The following is a 20,380-nucleotide window of genomic DNA, read 5'->3' as shown; positions in this document are numbered from 1 at the left end:
TAGCATTGTGATCATCCAGTGGCCCTACTGGTTGTTTATCAGGCTTCTGATATACTTAATTTTTTGCTATTACTTTTTGTTGTTGTTGCTGTTTTTCAAATGCTTTTTTGGCCTTCCTAATTGTATTCTTACACTTTCTTTTAGACTTTATGCTTCTTTCTCTTTTCCTCACTAGGATTTAAGTTCCACTTTTCAAATGATGCCTTTTCATTTCTCAGTGTTTCTTTTACCTGCTTGTTTAGCCATGGTGGCACTTTTTTGGTTCTCCTACTTTGTTTTTACATTTGGTGTATATGTTTAATTTGAGCCTCTATTACAGTGTCTTTGAAAAGTTTCGATTGTCTTACAGGAATTTTACTTTTGGCACAGAATATTGTCCCTAAACAGGAGGCTGGACCACTGGCTCTAAGGACAGATGGGACATATTAGCCTGCTGAATATTCACCACCACTTCCTGCAGCTACCAAGTGTTCACTGGAGCTCTGCCAACAAATATTCACCCAGCCTGATCCTCTTTAAGTTGTGAAATTTAATGGGATGGCAGCATAAAGTAACTAGAATACGTTTAAAGAACTTTCTCCCTGCAGCAGATGTATCACTGAACTTGTACTATTACCTTTTGTATTTGTACATTGGTGTCCATGAGGAATCACACTCCTCTGAAAGCAATTCTTCTGCTAATCCCTTCATTGCTAGTCCTCCATAACAACTGCCATGATGGTGTTGTCTGCCAACACTCCACTGAACTTGGTAGAAAGCTGGAACTTCTTTAGAATGTTTGGCACTTGGAAACAGTTTCTCTTTTCGGTACATTCATTTTTCTCTGCTAGTCTATTGGAACTGTTGTGATTTAAACCATATTTAAAGCCATCAATAGTATTTATAAGGAACTGTTTACTAGACATTCTAGGGTATATGGACTGTTTTGGATACTAATACATTCTCAAATGTCAGTGATAGAGTCATCAGTCTCTAGCTTTACAGCACACCTGCCACAGGTAGAACAGACTCCTATTCTAGTGTTACTGGTTAAACTCAACCTTCACTGGGCTACTCATAGATTCTCATTCAGTACTTGGACAGAGAACATAAAAACCTTGGTTATGCATTGAGCTCTCTTCCCAAAGGACAGTGGATGGATGGATGGATGAATAAATAACAGAATTTTAAATCTTACTTGATGCATTTGGATCATGACGAGGTTTGTAGTTCTGGAAATCCTTAAGTAGATTTTCTCTGGTGCTTGGCTTGCAGACATTTTTGAATGGGCTACAGAATAGTTTCAGGGCACATTGTGAAGATGCAGCTGGGACTGTGGTGAAAGTCCCTACACCAGTCTGAAAACACTTGCCACTGTGAAAGGCCTCTGCTGAAATTATACCCATCACTTCAATTTCTTTTCCTCCAATCATCAGTGTATGACCTTCATCAAGACTTTCAAGGTCTTTGGATTTATATCCAGTCCCTAAAATAATTCATTTACTTATGTTTAGTGCTTAAGCAACACCATGGATATAATTAGCTTAATAATACTCAACTTCAGGAAATGACAAAAGAAATGTGTACAAATTCTTTAATAATTAAGCATATAAATAACCTTTCACACTAAGATGACAAAATGGCAACATGATTTGTCATTTAAGTGAAAACAGACTTAAACAGCTCAAAATATCAAGAGAAAAAAACGAACAAATGTAGCCATATTGTACCCACAAATATTTTCAAAACTGCTGTGAATTATCTTCTTATAGCTGCACGTAAGCATGAATTTAGATCTTGGAGTACCCTATTTCCACAGAATGTACCACCATCTTAAAAAAGGGACTGTTTAACTACTCCTCTCCGCTAGCCACTCATGATCACAAGAACAATCCTCCTGGTCCATATGCAGCCTCTTAACATGAGCATAGCAATCAGGGCAATGGCTTAGACGGAAAAAATAAAAATAATACATTTCAATGTAATTTAGAAGATGGACATGGGGGGAGCCAGCACCACTGGACCAGTTAGCTATCTGTGATGACAAGCAAGTGTTCTGTATACCACTAGTAAGAAGCAGTGAAAATAACTCATCATTTTTTCATAGCCATATAAGAATTCAGTTTGGTTCTCTGACAAGAAAGTACAGCTATTCCAATTTTCAGACTATGATATTCTCCCAAGGAAACTGAAATTGTTGCTGGAGACTACTGAAACTGGAATTCATGTCAACAGTAGCTTCAAGCCAGGGCCAAGCATAATTTTTTTCAGACCTAGTATAACCTTGTAACACAGCTCCTCTCACAAATGTACCACAATTTGCAGTCTGTGTCCAGTATCCCAGGGCCTTCTGGCGCTGTAAAGAGTACACTTTCCACCACGAACCCCATGTAGGGACCCTGCTTCAAGGACACAGAGAAGATTTGTATGCAGCTTTGCCTTTAAAGGCCAGAAATGGTTAATCTTTCCAACATAAGAATATTTATATTTAGGGTGCTAATAATTCTGGAAAGTGCCACGTGTTTTATAATTACCCTCAGTCAGGATCTTCAGTATCAGCCACTGCTAAATGAAGTTAATGTGATTTTAACACACAGCCCAATAGAACTGTTGATGCATTCCAGACATTTCTTTCTTTCTTTCTTTCTTTTTCTTTCTCTCTCTCTCTCTCTCTCTCTCTCTCTCTCTCTGCGTATATATATATATATTATAATATATATTAAGTCAAGCAAATCTCTCTCTCTCTCTCTCTCTCTCTGTAGTTTTAATACAAACTAAATTAAATTTGTTAAGTCACAGGTTATTTTTCAATTAAGGTGCCTGGCAGCAGCAAAGTTTACAATGCTAGATTTGTAACAAATTATTAAGCTCTCTCTTACATTCAAATCCAAATGTGTTTTGCAGAGACACACAGTAAAATTGTAGTTTCTTATTAGTCTACTTTGGCTTTGCTGGCAATGTAAATTGGTGCTTTTCTTTTAAGCAAAATTTTTGAGCTGACTACAGCCTATAGCTTACAAGCCTTAATTTTTTTTCCTTTTCATGTACAAGCAGAATGTGTCTTATAGTAACTGCTGCTAAGATTACAGACTAAAATTTTCTGCACCACCAACTTTGGTTTGACTTTCAGGCAAAAAAAGACAATATTCATAGTTCTTCACTCTAGCTGAAAAGCGCTGCTCCAAATCATCTTATGAGCAGAACTCTGATCAGAACATTAATAAGTAATAACTTCAAATGGAGGTTCAGCATTAGGGATGCTCCTCAGTATTCATTTGTCCCTGGTTCACATCCACTTCCCTGGGGCATTATTTCAGTGGCTTTCCATCAACAAAGCCTATCACCTCCACTTTAGCAGCTTTGCTAATTTGCTCAATCCGTTCTTCTAGCACTTTTCCTTACTAGGATGCCAATGCTTTTGTGCCTGATACAACTGGCAACTGAGGCTACATCTACACTATGAGATAAATACGAATTTAAGGCAGTTAGCTCAGTATTGAAACATCACTGTCTTAATTGTTAATACCATTAGCTCAAATTAGGGAGCACTAATATTGATATAATATTGTTGGAACTGGCTGGGTGTAGTGTTCGAATTTAAAATTTTGAATTAAATATCAGCGTATACGTATTCCACAAAGCAATGTGGTTACCCACCAGCTATGGCTGTTTCCTTCTCTGCTGCTCTCCAGGTATGCAGGAAGGAGGTCACAGGAAGCCTGTGAATTTGAATTTGAATTCATCAGCACCCAGGCCAGGAAATATGAAGGGCACCCATAATGAAAATTTTCTTTTACTCATTGCATAGCACTGCATTGGTAGCCATTGCACCGCATCGATAGCCATCACATCGGTAGCCATCTCCTTCTATCATGAGCACTCAGGGTAGCCTAGTAGTTCTCAGTCTCACAAGAGAGCGACAGTGTGGAGCCATCAGGAGATTATGAATCTTCTTGCCATTTGGGGAGAGGAATCAGTGGAAAGCAGACTTTGGGTTTCCAAGAGAAATTTGTGCATATATGATAAGATCTCGCAGTTGATGATTGCTAGAGCTTAATCCCGGGACTCCCCACAATGCTGGGTGAAGGTGAAAGAACTCCGGCAGGCCTATCACAGAGTCTGGGAGGCCAACCGGCAGTCATCTACAAAGATCTGCCACTGTTATGAACATCTACACATGTTTCTTGTGGGGGGACCCAACCACATTGCCCACTCTCCATTTTGCCAGTTGTGGAAGCCCTGGTCGGGAGTCCAGGGTAAGCCAAGAAGAGCTGTGGGGCCAGGAGGAAGGAGACAATGGAGAGGAGGATGGGGGCAACCAGCAGAGGCCTGAAGAAGTTCTTCCCAACAGCCTGGAGCTCTTCACCTTATATTTGGAATCAGTCCTCCACATGCAGGGGTATAGGTTTTCTGTGGATCTGTGCCCCTCAGAACAGTGTGTTAATATTTCTGGGGAGGGAGTGCTTATCCTTTATAGAGCTCTCCTCAAAGGCCTCATCCGGGCATTCTTGTATTTTTTGCATGAGGTTTTTGGGCAGGCCTGACTTACTGTGGCTTCTATGGTAGTACACCTTGCCACGCCAGGCAACCAGATAGCAATCTGGTGTCATGGCGCCACATGTCATTTTAGCAAATTTTCCAGGCTTGTGGTCACACAGGATGATCAGCTCTTCTTTGTCGATATCTGTTATTTTTAGGAGGGTGATGTCTTCTCTGGCAACCTGAAGAAGCATGGGAATTTGGACTGAATTTGTCTGCAATGCTTCCTGCCCTTTTGCATTTCCCTGGTGCACACTGCTGCACTACATGGCTGTTGCACGCTCACCCTTGCCACCTCTGCAAGGGGGGCAGGCTCTCCAGGCCTTCTCACCTCCCATATCCCTTTCTCCCTGCATTTTTTTTCACTTTACAGGGATTCCTCTGCACCTGGCCATCCATGTGGCTGTAATCAAATCCTTCCACCTCACCACATGGCTGCCAGGCTCTGCAGACCCTGTTACCGCAAACCAGCATGTGCACCACAGGTGGATTTGCCTCCTTCACATGGTCTTTTTTCCCCTGATAAAGGCTGCTCCGGTGACCGATGAGAAACTTTTTTACCTCGAACTAGCAGACAGCTGAAACCCTCCACCCCAGCATTTTTTTCACCCACTTTACAGGGACCTCTCTGCACCCAGCCGTCCATGTGGCTGGAATCAAACACTTCTCCACCATCCCCCCTCACGATGTGGCTGCTGGGCTGTGGAAGCCATGCTCCTTGCAGAAGATTGCTCCAGGAATGGCCAAAAAGTCTTGTTCCCCTGCTCCAGGACACCAGACAGCTTCCCCTTCTTTGCACACACCTCTCCGCCCCTCCCCTCCCTGGAAAATGGACAATAGCTTACCATGTCCACAATGTAAATGTTACGGATAAATGACGGTAAATGACGGCTTGTGCAATGCATGCTTTGAATCCCATCCTTAATAAGCCTTAAGCGGCTTTGCAAAAAGAAATTTTCCCTGATAGTAGAGAGAGACACTCATTCATTCCATGGGTAAGTGCTTAGTATGAATTGCATCTCAATTTTGACCTTCACTTTCCAGCGGGCATGTCCAGCATGGGAGACAGGACGAGGAAATGCAAAAGGTCCAAGCAGGATGTGATCCTGCAGAACATGGAGTAGTTGAAGCAGAAACCAGTGACATAAAAAGGGAGACAGCCCAGTGGCAGCAGAGTACAGAACACTGGCAGCAAAGTATGCTTGACTTCCAGAGAGAACAAGCAGCAAACCAGAGGGAGGACGTGGCAAAGCTCATAATGGCAGTGAGTGACCAAACAGAGGTCCTGTGCTCCATGCCAGAGCTGCACAGGGGCTCCCAATGCAGCAGTTGGGAGTCCCCTGAAGACAGGTCACCCCCATCATCATCACGGTCCCTGAATGTGATGAGGAAGGCCAAGGGTCACTGCAAAATACAATTCCACCCTCGGGAGGGAGTGGACAGAGCCAATACCACAGCTGCCTGCCACTATCCCAAGGTCCACAGAGGACTCGCAGCAGAGGTGCCCAGGAGTGGGTGGAGAGGGCCAATAGCACAGGTGCCTTTTTTTTTTTTTTAAAGGAAAATAACCCTCTCTCCATATCCATTCTTCTGCCTGCAACTTAACCCACTCCCACCAAATAAAAGCATTCTCTCTGTATCAGACACAGTCTGATTTATTGGTTCACATTTGGTAGGGAGCACAAATCAGTTTGGTGACTGGTTATTATTACAACAGAGAAACACAGTGTTATCATGTGCATGGCAGATCATTCATGAAGCGATGTTTTAAAGCATCCCCGATTGCTGCTGCCTCTGAACGGTTATTTGTGAATGGACGTGTGGTAAGCCCTACCCATGGCCTCAGCCTCAGTATTGCAGGCATTCAGGAAATTCTCCCACCTGGATTCACAAATGTTATGCAAAATAATGCCCGCTGTAATCACAGTGGGGACTTAAGTTTCATAAACGTCCAAGCAGATCAACAGGCATCCTAACCTTGCTTTCAAATGGCCAAAGGCACATTCAACCACCATTCTGCACTAGCTGAGTCTTTGACTGAAATTTTCCTTGCTACGGTCCAGGGCTCCTGTGTAGAGTTTCAGAACGGAAGGGGCACAGGGTAAGCAGAGTTGCCCAATATGACAATAGGCATCTGCACACCGACAATCTGGGGAAAAAGTCCCATCCAGAAGCTTTCTGTACAGCCCAGAATTTCTGAAAATGTGTGCGTTGTGAAACTTCCCCAACAATTCCACACTGATGTTGCTGAATGCCTGCAAAACCATGGAGAAGTACCCCTGCAAAACCATGGAGAAGTGCCCCTTTCTGTTTATATACTCAGAGGCCAGATGGGTTGGCCATGATGGGGATGTGTGTGCCATCTATTGCTCCACCACAGTTAGGAAATCCCTAGCCAACAAAGCTATCCACTATGGCCTGTACATCTCCCAGGGTCACAGTCTTCCTGAGGAGATACCAAAAGATTGCACTGACTAACTGCATCATCACAGCCCCAACAGTAGATCTGCCCACCCCGAATTGATCTGCCACTGACTGGTAACTGTAGGGCCTTGCAAACTTCCAAAGAGCAACTGCCATTTTCTTCTGAACCACTAAAGCCAACCTTATTCTTGTGTTACTGTGCTTCAGGGCTGGCCGGGGGAGCAAGCACATCCCAAAGCTCCATAAAAGTAGATTTGCATGTGTGAAAGTTCTAAACCCACTGCTAGTCATCCCAGGACTCCAAATGATGTGGCCCCACGAGTGTGTACTGGTCTCATGAGTCCAAAATCGCTGCTCCACTGTCAGCAATGCATTCAGGGCAGCCAGCATTTGAGAGCTCTTGGACCGCAGTAGAAAGATTTTCTGTTCAAAACCTTCATCGTCATCAGACTCAACCATCATCTCACTTTCTAATCAACAGAAATGTTGCATGACAGTCCATGAAGTTGCCATAACAGTGTGTCCAATTACTCGGAGCATTTGAGGATCCATGCTTGCGCTAGTGCTGTGACGAAGAAAATGGCATGATCTCCCGTTTGTTTTTGCGCAATGACTGGGTGCTCTGAATTCTGGGACAGTGCTTTGCATTCTAGGATAGTGACATCAAACACTCACAAACACACACAAGCAACCAGGGCTAAGACGCTGTGGGATAGGTACCCACAATGCATTGCTCATGCAGTTGAACTTTGATAAGGCAAACTCGACATGGAGAAATGGAGGGTCAAATTTCCACAAGGTTTGTGGACACTTAAATTTGAATTCATAAGAATGAGGTTAAAACTCAAATTTATTAAAAGTTTAATTTATCTTGTAGTGTAGATGTAGCCTGAATGACAAGACATTTGTCATCAGAGCTGCTAATTCCCCCACCCCAGCCCCACGAAAGACAGTTTTGCCACAGCGTGCGTTGTCAGCAGGAGCACTCTCTTGCCAATGATGCAAATGCCACTCGTTAAGGGTGGAAGCATTTTGTTGGCACAAGAGTCATGTTGCTAAAAGCTGTGTAGTGTAACCAAGCCTTAGTCTGCCTCATTTTCCCCTATACTTTTTGCCTACTTACTGAAATCCTCAAATCTTGTTTACAGCATTTATATTAGATAAGTCTACAACTGAGGCATGCCCCATGCTGCAGAGGAAGGCAGAAACAAAAAACAAAAAAAACCAAAACCCAGCCCAAGGTCTCTACCAGTGTCACCCAGAAGAAAGTTCCTTTCCAACCCCAACAATGGTGATCAGTTAGACCCAGAGCATGTGTACAAGACCCATCTGCCTGGCACCTGGGAAAGAATTCTCTGGAGTACCTCAAAGTCTACCACATCTAGTTCCCATCAATAGCCATTGGAGTTATTGGTGCTTGCAGTCACAGATCAGCTACCTGCCTTCATAGGCAGTCTCATCTTACCACTCCACCCATAAACTTATGAAGCTCAGTCTTGAAGCCAGTTAGAGGTTTTTTTTCTCCCATTCAATACACACATTATTTTAGGCCAAAGTTAAATAGCTACATGTAAATCTCTAAATACCTCTTCCAATGTCTTTGCCTTCCATATCTTTCAGTATCACAGCCTTTCCCTTTGCAATTAGAACAGCATCACCTTCCCACTTCTTGTGTTTTTTCTTTGAAGCCTTACGCCACACAACACTAAAGTATTTTTCAAGGTGGGCAGATTCATCTTCCTTGTGTCTTGCTATTTCTGAGGTTGGTATGTGCACTGGGTCTAAAAAGAAGCAAAATGATTAAGAATGGCAAAAAAAATCTCTGTTGATGTTGAAAAATATTTTAAACAACAAACACTATCATCAAATGTGATTTGTGCATTCCCTGCTATACAAAACTAACATGGCGCAGTTCCTGTTCTACGTAACATACAATTTCATTCAGACAGACAATAACTCAGGCTTAAAAAATGGATGGGGCAAGAACAAAGGGACACTAATTTTATGAAACACTGAGTGGAAAGTGCATGCTTTAAGGAAAGATTTTCAAGTTGGAGGGCAGTTATGTAGTCCATGAAAAAGAGTTAGTTCCATCTGTGGAATGGAAGAAGGAAACAGTGGGTGAAGAATACAAAGGAAAGCTTTGGAACAACAAAGCAGTGAGAGAAAGAGAAGAAGGAAATCAAAGTATAGTTGCAGATGAGGAGAAGATGAACAATGCCATGACACTGAACATGGGAATATAGAACTCAGTGTACAAGGGGAGGCAAATGAATGGATCCACAACTAAAGCAAAAAGACAGAATTCAGCATAACTACTAGTAGCTTTAGCAAATCTGAAAACAATTAGAAAAAAATCAGTTTTATGTTTCCGGTTAAAAGAATATTTCACCCACTTTCTTTGTAACATGTTAAAAACCATCTGCTACCCTGATTCTGAAAAACAGCAACATGACTTGAGAGTGCAACAAAATAAATATTTCTACCTATAAATTGTCATAAATTTGGCAGCACTGTAACGATGTACTTATATTTATATACAATACAAGCTTTAGCTGACTATAACTGGGTTATTAACATTAAGGATTCTCAAAACTGCAAGTAACAACTGTCCACCCTATTGAATAAAGAGAAAGATCACATGCATTCCACGAGTTACCAGCCTGGCATAAGTCAAAAAATAGTAGAGAAAATCTGCAGAATTATCTGAAGGAAAATCTGAAGCATTCCTTTTTAGCTAACCACATGTGAACAACATCAAAGTGAGCAACAGACTAAAATACCCTTGCATGCTGGTCAAGACTTAATCAGGCTGCTCCTTTGATTCCACCTGGATTCAACACTGCACAGATTTGAACACTGCTCATAGCAAAGACTAATGCTTCACGTTCTTATACTTAGACCAGAAGCAGCAGATGTAAAATCCCATCTACAATAATGACCTGAGAAAAAGGGAAATCAAATAACCTGAACATCACTTCTAATAATAATTGTTTAAAAAAACTGCAAAGCGGATTATATGAACTGTCTAATATTATTGTGAAATTATGAGATGATTGTTAATTTTATTGTTAATAACATGACATGCATGCAAGATATTTTATTTATTGATAGATATTTTCTTGCCAAAACACTTTAAAAATGTCAGCCTCAGTCCTGTAGAGGGAATCAGTCCCACAGAGGGTGTAGGGAGGTGTTTGTGTATGTGTGTGTGTACATGCAGAGCTCCTGAAATAAAAGGGACTCTACGGTGACACAGTGTGCGTGTGTGTGTGTGTGTGTGTGTGTGTGTGTGTGTATTCAACATAAAATGATTCAATTTCAAAGGTGCAATGCAACACAATAACTGAAAAGGAAAAAAAAGTGGATTTGTCATTTTCACTTGAAAATACATCAACATTAAATTCTCCATGGAATGTAGGAATTTGACTAAGATGCACAAATAAATTCTTGCATGGTGTCAAGTATCGGAGGGGTAGCTATGTTAGTCTGGATCTGTAACAGCAACAAAGAGTCCTGTGGCACCTTATAGACTAACAGAAAAGTTTTGAGCATGAGCTTTCATGAGCACAGACTCACTTCTTCAGATAAAGAACCATCTGTGGCCAGAAGTATACAGGGTGATGGTGGATTTTGTTCATTTGGCAGTTAGCGCAGAACAGTGTCTTTATCATTCGCGTGGGGTACTAGTTCTGTACTATCAGAGGAAAGAATGCCTCCTAGAACATTACCGACAACCTCCTACAGCTGATTTAGGAAAGAAGAATTGCAGATTCACCCAGTACTTACATGCTTTGGTAATGGGGCAGAAAAACCCCTTAAGATAATGAAAAATACAAAGGACTAGACTTGCTTGATTTCAAACTCCTAACTTTACAGTAAATCATGAAGAAAACACACAATCATCTCTGTAGTTGTCTAACAACCATTTTAATTTATTTTAATGAGCATATTACTCTTCCTGTTCTACAGATTTTAAACATATATTCCTGCAAGAACTGAAGTCTTGTTCTTGTTGGCAGCGGAATGTCCTTCTTCACAAAGGATGGACATGTTCAAGTGGGTGAACAGTTCTTTCTTTTACATAGCCCTCACAAATGAGTTCACAGAGCCTTAATGTCCATCTTATAGTTATTACTTTCACCCTTTTCATTCTACTTAAAAATGTGCACAGGCATTCTTGATGTGACTAACCAGCTAATCAGCTGCTGGTTAATATTAGCCAATATTAATCCCTGGAATATTTATTTTCAAAACCTAATTTAGAGCAATAAGGAAAACAAAATAGGTTATAACAATAAATTTGGGAAATATTCACTTTTGGAAATGAGATTTTTACAATGAATAGTCCTTGAAGCAATTTGCCTTATAGTATAGAAAGCCCAATAACAGTACCCCACATGCCACCCACATGCTCAGTGAGAAAAGATTAAGTAAAACATATTGCTGAGATTCATTCCCCAAGTCAGCCTTATGAATCATCAGTGCAGTGTCGACAAGGGATTTTACTGTAGAAACCCTTCCCATTATCCTTCAAATGCATTGTTAGCTGCAACTCCAAAGCTATGTGTACACTATAGGCTTTTCTTGACAAAACCAGCGTTTTTGTCGACAAACCCCCTGGAACATCTACACCTAAAATGTGTTCTGTCAACAGAACTCAGCGCTTTTCTCGACAGATTTCTGCCTCGACAGAATCTGTTGACAAAACTGAAGTGTGGACTCTCCAGGGAGAACTTTTGTCAACAGACAAGTCCTTCATGGCACCAGCCAGGTGGGCACCCTATCCACTGCAATTAAGGCTCTATGCTCTCTGCCGCCAGACACTCATAGAGCTACAGGGAGCCTGGGGAACCCCATGGCAGGAAGCAGAGAGCGTGCAAGCACCATAGCAATACACTGCTCGCTCCCATCTCCACAGCCACTCCCTATCTTGTGAGGCAAGTCACATGGCACAGAGCCAGGCACTCCACAAACCCCACCAGGGCACAAGATGAGGGATCCCAGGACCCACCCTGGGGTCAAGGAGGTAGGCCCCCACCTGGACTGAGCCCAAGATGAGGGACCTGCAGGGCCTGTGGTCGAAGGAGACCATCTTCCTAGACCCGGCTACTGAAAGGCAGAATGCCCTGGGCTACAGCCAGGTTGCTGCTGCCCTGGTGGCACTCAGCCAATCTGCCCAGACCATGGAACAAGTCCAGGCCAAAATCAAGGAGCTGCAGCAGGGCTATACCTGGGCCCAGGACACTGCCAGGAGGTCAGGGGCAGGACAGCTGACCTGCCCCTACTATGAGGAGCTGCATGACCTCCTAAGGGTGGAGGGCACATCCCCTCCAGCCATCCCCCTGGACATGGCCAAGAAGCCCTCCACTTGGAGTCAGAGCTCCAACCACCGGTGCAGCAGCCAGGGACTCGGGCCAAGCTAGAGCCAGATGGTGACACTCTCCATCACCGGTGAGGGGACCCTCATTGCACTGGAGTTGGGCCCCTCCTCCAGCCAGGGAACCTCCAGATTGTCTCTGGACCTCTTCAGGGGACCCTCCAGTGAGTAAGCCATAGGTCACACGCTGCGTGGCATGAGTGATGGGCGCAGATGTGCAAACATGCAAAGCAGCGTGTCCCACCTGGTCCACGCGTGCAGCCTCTGGGCATGGGCCCTGGCCCACTGCCAGTCCCACAGCAGGCCACAAGAGCCTCATGGCCAGAAGGAAGGTTGGGGGACACTTGCTCCTGCCATGGCTGGGAGTGGGCTAGCTGCGTGGGCGATGGCCCAACCCTAGACCCACCACTGGGGAGTGGGGCTCTTGGCTCACGGGCACACCCACAGACAACAGGCTGCACCTGCCCACCCATGGACAGCGCCTTGAGCCGCACATGTGCAGTGGGGCCCCAGGGAGGACCAGGCTGCACAGAGCCCACCTGCCACCTATGCGGGGATCCCACTGTGGCTGGACACCCCCTCTCGGCTGATGGGCCAAGAGCCCTTCAGGTAAGGGAGGGCGTAGAGCAGGGCCCAGCCCAGTCCCTTGGGTACCACGGCCTCCCCAGGTGACAAGGGCCCACCTGTGCTCCCAGGACATCCCCGTCTCCCAACCCAAGGGTGGGGACTGCTGCTCACAAGGGATGGGAACAGTGTGACTTGGCGGGAAGGATTTACTCTCTCCCCTCACCACTGCACCATCAGAGGGTTGGGCCAGCCCCACCTCTCCACGAGGGTCAGACAGTCCCAGGGAGTAGCCAGAGCTGGAGCCGGGTATGCCACTATGATCACAAGTGCCCCACTATGGCTGGGGCGGGCCTCTGGCTGGAGGCCTCATCTCTGGGCTGACAAAGACCAGGGGCCCCTCTGGAGGATCACTGACCTGCTGGAGCAGCAGGTGCAGGCTGACAAGGAGTGGTAGGCATGAGACGTGGACCAACTGATGTTCCGCCTAGACTCTATCACTGGTGTCTGGTGGGACCAGTTGGCCCAGCCACCCACACCTTCTGCTCCTGCTACCCCTGTTGCTGTTGCTCCCCCTACCCCTACTCCCCCTGCCCCTTCTGCCTTGCCCCCTCAGGACATCTCCCCAGGTGTCCTGGACATCACCCAGTGGTTGATGGCCATGGCCACCGCAATGTCACTGAGGACCCCCTGCCATGCCTACCCCCCCTGCTCCCCTCACTGAGACCAAGCCCGCTGAACCCCCCCTACACCTCTGTACCTCCCGACAGGGACCCCACACCCTCCATGAACTGAAGCCTCCCCACCTCCCTGTCCCAAGCCCCATCCCCGTGTATACAATTTCCCATTGTTTTACATTGTACATAGTTCACAGGGCAACGTTTATGCTGTACAAGTTTTTCTAGCTGAAAGTATAGGTTTAATTTTTAACCACCCTCGTTACTGTGGAGGGGTCGGGGGGTGGGTAGGCAAAGGGAGGGGTCATGGTGGGGAAGGGGTGGGGCTGCTGGCCCAAGGCCCAAAGATAAGAGTTCCTGAGGGGATTATTGGGGTCCCTGGGAGAAGCTTTCACTCAAGATCTCACAGATCCACAGCCAGTCTTGATGATCCTGGAAGATGGTAACTGTGCCCAGCTGTTCATAGGCACAGCCAGAGTCAACCCCCACCCCAGGAGGAAGGCCTCCCCCTTCCCCTCCACCAGTTTGTGGAGGGCAGAGCATGCCCCCACAACCTGGGGGACATTTTGCTCCCCCACATCCAGAGGTGTCAGGAGACATCTGAACCATGCCTTCAGATGCCTGAAGGCACACTCGTCCTGGTTCAGTGCCCAGCAGAGGCGAGCATTAAACTGTTCCTGAGTGGGGTCCAGGTGGCCAATGTAAACCACTGAAGTGCTAGTCCATTCCCCTGCTCCTGTCAGGGGTGGCAGCCAAGAGTCAGGCAGCCACCCCGACAGGAGTGGGGAAACCGCTTCTGTCAGGGGCAGCAAAAGTCAGCTGTTTCCCTGCTTCTGTCAGTGGTGGCAGCCGAGAGTCAAGCTCTTGGCTACCACCCCTGACAGGAGCTGGGAAATTGACCAGTGCAACAGCTGGTTAGTTTCCCAGCTCCTCTGAGTGGAGGGGAGCTGACCCCTGCCAGCCTGGAGCCAGGCACCAGCTACCCGCCACTCAAAGTCACATTAACCTAATATATGTGCATGTTGAGTGCGCATGTCTCACGGTTCTACTGTATTAGCCCAATACCACATCATTTGCAAACAGTGGATTAAATTTTTCCGGTAAGGAGTTTATTGGGAGAGGAGAACAGTTTAGATCCATTCAAAACATTCATGAATTTAACAGTTTTGGCCATTTACAAAACAACCTAAAGGAGGCGGGGGTGCCTTCTATTGTAACCTGTCATCCAGTGGTTAGGGCACTCAGCTAAGATTTGGGAGACCCAGGCTCAAATCCACACTCTGGGAGGGAACCAAAGCAGATGTCTTTTAACTCACTGAACATTCTGTGGAATCTGCTCCTCTACCTGCTGTCTCGTCTGCACAGGTGGCAGAGCTTGTAGCTCTCACTCGCGCCTGTCATATCGCAGCAGGGGTTTCTGCCACTATCTATACTGACTTCCAGTATGCTTTTGGTGTAGTTCATGATTTTGGTTCACTGTGGAAACAGAGAGGTTTTCTCACCTCCTCTGGACACTTTATAAAGAATGGCCCTTATGTAGCTGCTCTCCTAGATGCTGTACTTTTACCGTCTGCTCTGGCTTTTGTTAAGTGTACAGCTCATTCCTCTTCCTCTGATGAAGTTGCAATAGGGACTGATATGGCCAATCGGGCTGCCAAGGCAGCTGCCCTATGGCCTCCTTGGGCTGAAGCATTGTACCCCTCCCTTCCGACGCCATCTCCCATGCCATCCCTCTCGGAACTGGCCCTGCTGCAAGACCAAGCCCCTGAATTGGAAAAGCGGGAGTAGAGATTGGCAGGGTGCACTGTGCACCCAGACCACTTGTAGCGCAGCTTTGATGGCCACATTGTTGTCCCAGTGGTCCTGCTACCTCACCTTGCTTCCGTGCGCCATGGGTTGTCACACGTTAGCAAAGGAGGCATGGTAGCAACTCTAAAACAAAATTGGTTTGCTCGCAAATTCTCCCAAATAGCCCAAGACTACTGTCTGGCTTGCCCTGTCTGCCAAGCCCGCAACGTGGGCAAACCTGCAAAGACAGTTCTGGCAACCAGACCCCCACCTCTAAGACCATTCCTGAATTTGCAGATGGACTTCATTCAATTGCCCAAATGTAAATCCTTTGAATATGTACTGGTTATTGTTTGTTTGTTCTTGGGGTGGGTAGAAGCATATCCATGCAGGAAAGCTGATGCCGTCACAGTGGCTAAAAGACTTCTAAATCACTTCATGTCATCCTGGGGAATACCCCTTGTGATCTCCAGCGACAGAGGTACTCACTTCACTGGACAAACCATTCAGAATGTGGCAAAGTACTACTCCATCCAACAGGTGCTACATTGTCCGAGACACCCGGAGAGCGCAGGAGCAGTAGAAAGATGAAATGGGATTTTAAAGAATAAACTTGCTAAAATATGTGAGCACTCTGGTTTAACTTGGGTAGAAGCACTCCTGATTGCCCTAATGAGTATGAGAGCCACTCCTAACCGAAAAACTGGACGTAGTCCTTATGAGATTGTGTGGCAGTTGAGCAGCCCAGAGATTAACCAGGCTGACACCACCCTTATCAAAAGGAAATATAGTTAAGTACTGTCAGGAACTTATGAAGTGTGTGCAGTCCTATCATTCACAGGTCAAGGATGCTTTCCTGGAGGCCCCCACTGAACCGTGCCATTAGCTGCAACCAGGAGACTGGGTCTGTGTAAAAGTCCACCCGCGAAAGATTGACCTACAGCCAAGGTGGAAGGGCCCCTACCAAGTCCTTTTGACCACCCATACCACTGTAAAGTACGAGAGACCACCCACCTGGATCCACGCATCCCACTGCAAACCAGTTCCAGCCCCTGTAGAGGTGGGTTCTGAAGAGGAGTGCTGCAGACCTGGTACCAGAAACCCACATCCGGAAGTAGACGGGGATCAGTGCAGGCCTGGTACTGGAAATCCAGGCGCAGAAGCAGACGAATCTGAGGGACTGAGACTACGGTACCAGCTGAGGCTCAGGAAACCTGCCAGCAATAGGTGAAGAAAGCTACGAAATCCTGAAGAACAGCCGAATGGGGCTGGCCAAACAAATCCTGATGAACTTACGTTTAATCCTGTTTTTAAAACCTAGTAGTTATTGCCTATATGACTCAAACATGTTTATGCTTTTAATGAACCAAGTTTCCCTAGAATTTAACACCACAGATTGTTGGATATGTGCTCATAGCCCTGTACATTCAGAAGGTGGTGTCCTAATAATTCCAGTCCCACTAAATAACACTCAGATGAATGGCATGTGGTTTGATGAATTGGGCCAAAATGACACGTGGTATGATAAAGAGTTTAATGGCCTCGGGTATGTCTGTCTAGCCATAACCTCAGTTGGAGAATATTGCTGGACATGCAATGGCACAGGAGCCCGAGTGGGGAAAAGCAAGTGTGAGATAAGCATTGTCCAAAATAGGGTTTGGTATTTAAATATCACCTGGGAAAAAAGATAAAGGCCCTTCCAACTTTGGCATCTTCGGGTACTACATGCAGTGGATGATGAAACCCCAATGCAGTAAAGCCTTAACAGCTAAGTTTGGCCATTATTTCATATGTGGCTGAAGGGCATATAAAACACTGCCCATAAATTGGAGTGGAACCTGCTATATTGGGGCGGCCTTCCCAGCCATTCAGATAGTAGACCGTCTTCCCGGTGGAAGGGTTCGTAACTACTGAGAGATAACTAACGTAGAATGGTATTGGGAAGTCACGACCCCAGGTTTGGGTGTGGCCTTTGCAATAAAGGAAATATGGAGGCTTGAGGAAGCCTTTGGAAAAAGTAGCCAGTGCTACAGCCAAAGCCCTCCGAGCTATTGATAAGGAATTAGGAGAAGTGAGGCAAATGGTCCTCCAAAACCGGATGGCCCTAGATTATGTCCTAGCGAGTCAAGGTGGAGTATGTGCTTTGGTGGAAAAGGAATGCTGCATGTATATTACAGACACCAGCAAGGAAGTAGAGGAAGACATCTCAGAAATTGAAAAAGCTGTGGTGAGGCTTCAGCAGGAGGAAAATTGGACCCTATGGGGTTGGTTGGGAAGTTGAGTTGGACATGTGGGAACTTGGATTCTGCAAGGAATAGTATCAGTATTAGCAATAATCGTTTGCATTTATTTTTGTTTCTTGCTAATTGAATGTATTTCCTGTGCTCTAAAAGGAGCCAAACAGGCTCTTACCAGCAGGGAAGTGGAGCTAACGATTTTAAGGCATGATGAGCAAAGAAAAGCACAAGAGGTGTATGTAAATACTTTAAGGGACATGTATCCATGACATGGCTTCTGAGTTAGCCTTTTTAAGGCTAAAAGGGGAGGAGTTGTGGAAGCCATCTTATATAGAAGCCATTTCACATCCCTTATTTCTGCATGCACACAACAGCCTGTACTTCCCTTGACCTGTTTGGGAACGGCAGGGAGGGTGAGCTCTATGGAATGCATTAATGAACTGTTTGGCGTTGGGGCTCTTTCTCCCTGGTACCTGTTTCTCCTGGCTGATAACAGTTTCTCTTTGAAAAGTGATTTACGATTCTCTAACTAATTGCCTCTGACACAGGGCTTGTTTGCGTAAGGGTATAAAATACTAGCGTTAGCTGCATCAAGCAGCCTTGCCGGACCTGGTTTTACTAGTGTCCAGTTTGGCTCATCTGTTGCCTTATTGAATTCAATAAAGCTGAATGTTAGCCACCTAAACACAGAGAAGTCTTGTGCTTCAACAATTCTGAAAACTTTCAGATTCAATTTAACTGATTTTTTCAAGAAATATTTTCAGAACTGCCACCAAACCAAAAATACCACTTACCTGTCTACTTCTACATTTAAAGCATTTTGCGTGACGCTAAGACACTCCAAACAGGCAAGGGCAGTGTTTGGTATCAGAATAAAGAACAGCAGTTTGAAAGGTGAAACTGGTAGCTGAATGCAGTAGGATTGCCAAATGTCAAGTTTTTGAACAGAATGCCCACTAAAAAAGGGACCCTGGCAGCTCCAGTCAGCACATCTGACCAGGCCATAAAATGTCCAGTTGGCAATGCAACAGTGCTAAGACAGAAGTCCTGTGGCACCTTATAGACTAACAGATATTTTGGAGCATAAGCTTTCGTGGGCAAAGACCCACTTCATCGGATACCTGTCACCATGCAAGGCGCTGCATTTAGCTATACTGAGTGGAAATCCACTGTTGAAGAGGGTGCATCCTCAGCCTGGTGTGCTGGACTACAAACATGCAAGCTGCCATCTGGTGCAGCAACCTCACTCAGCACCTGGCCATCATGGTGCGGAACTCAATAGTGTTGTAAATGATAGATACCATAGCCTGAAACCTGCTGTCTGGCAGGAAAGCTCTGTCACGCACTGCATCCAATAGAGACCTCACAAACTCCATTCTCTGAGTGGGAACCAGAACCAACTTCACCTCATTGACCAGGAAGCCGAAAAGTTTGACAAAATTTCGACAGATTAGTTGCATATATTGTTGCACCTGGTTCTGCAAATGTCCTTTGACAGCCAATTGCCCAGGTACGGGAACAGTTGTACCCCATGCCTACACGAGAAGGTTGCCACCAATACCATGCATTTGGCATAAACTCTCGGGGCACAGGACAGCTCAAACGGAAGGACTGTGAACTGATAATGTCCCCTGTCTACCACAAACCAAAGAAACCTTCAAAGCGGGGGTGGGAACTAAATCACCATGCGAGAATAGGTGTTCTATAAGTCAAAAGCAGCAAACCAATCCCCTGGCTCCAGCAGTGGGATGACAAGATCCAGGGATATCATACCAAACCTTATCTTTTTTACCAACTTGTTCAGGTCCTGTAAGTCCAAAATGGGCCTTTGGCTCCCCTTCGATTTTGGAATTAGGAAATGCCAGGAATAAAACCCTTGCCCTCAAAACTAATGAGGAACTCCTCTATAGCCCCCTGTTGAAGGAGGGATTATTATCTCCTGCCTAAGCAGACTCTTGTGAGAGGGGTCCCTAAAGAGGGACAGGGAGGGGGAGTAGGAAGGGGGGTCTGAAGAAAATTGAATGGCATAACCCCTTTCTAACATGAGCAGGAGCCACTGGCCTGACATTATACTGCACCAGGCAGGTATAAAGGGAATAGCTGGAAAGAAAACCAAGGGCATGCTGGAACTAGGTTGGGGATTGGTGCGGTGCTCTCGACCATGCCATCAAAGTGCCTGCATTGGCCCTGGCAGAGGTTTGTGGTGATCCTGTCCTTGGTTCTGTTGGTTAGAGCACCTCCTGCTGGAATGGTTTCTCCTCCTATTCTGATCCCTCTGTTGTTGGAGAAATGGTCTAGTGCGAGGTTGAAGGGTAAAATGTCTATGTTGGGTCGCTGGAGTATGAAAACCCAAAGAGCATAAAGTGGCCCTCGAAGCCTTTAGGCTGTGAAGGCTTTTAAATCGGTCTTTTCCAAAAATAAGGTCAGGCCTTCAAAAGGAAGGTCCTCAATATTTAGTTGTACCTCATAAGGGAGGCCAAGTACTTGTAACCATGCCCTCCTACACATTACTACCCCTGAGGCTATGACTCAGGTTGGCAGCATCCACCGCATCCAACACCGCCTGCAGAATAAGTTTGTTCTCCTCCATAACCACCATAAATTCTGGCTTGGCCTCAGGAGGAACCAACCCTGAGAATTTAGACAGGGAGTTGACAGTATTATATGCATATCTGCTGACCAGAGCCTACTGGTTAGCAATCTTCAGTTGTAAACACCCTGTAGAATAAACCTTCCTGCCATAAAGATCCAGGCATTTCACCTCTCTTTTCCTCAGTGACAGTCTTTGAAAG

At 45.6% G+C, this 20,380-nt stretch overlaps 1 protein-coding gene across 1 annotated transcript in view; it reads right to left on the bottom strand.

The window, feature by feature from the left end:
* RAD54B (RAD54 homolog B) overlaps nt 1-20,380 on the bottom strand; it is a 128,332-nt gene that overhangs the window by 40,350 nt on the left and 67,602 nt on the right. Inside the window, exons 5-6 of the mRNA XM_074985699.1 lie at nt 8,529-8,717; nt 1,178-1,465 (exon numbers count right to left, since the gene is read on the bottom strand). Of these exons, the coding sequence (XP_074841800.1) occupies nt 1,178-1,465; nt 8,529-8,717 (477 nt within the window). The remainder of the gene's footprint in view (nt 1-1,177; nt 1,466-8,528; nt 8,718-20,380) is intronic.

The sequence above is a fragment of the Carettochelys insculpta genome, chromosome 2, assembly GCF_033958435.1.
Source record: "Carettochelys insculpta isolate YL-2023 chromosome 2, ASM3395843v1, whole genome shotgun sequence".
Classification (NCBI taxonomy): domain Eukaryota; kingdom Metazoa; phylum Chordata; order Testudines; family Carettochelyidae; genus Carettochelys; species Carettochelys insculpta.
This window is presented reverse-complemented; position numbering and strand designations above follow the sequence as displayed.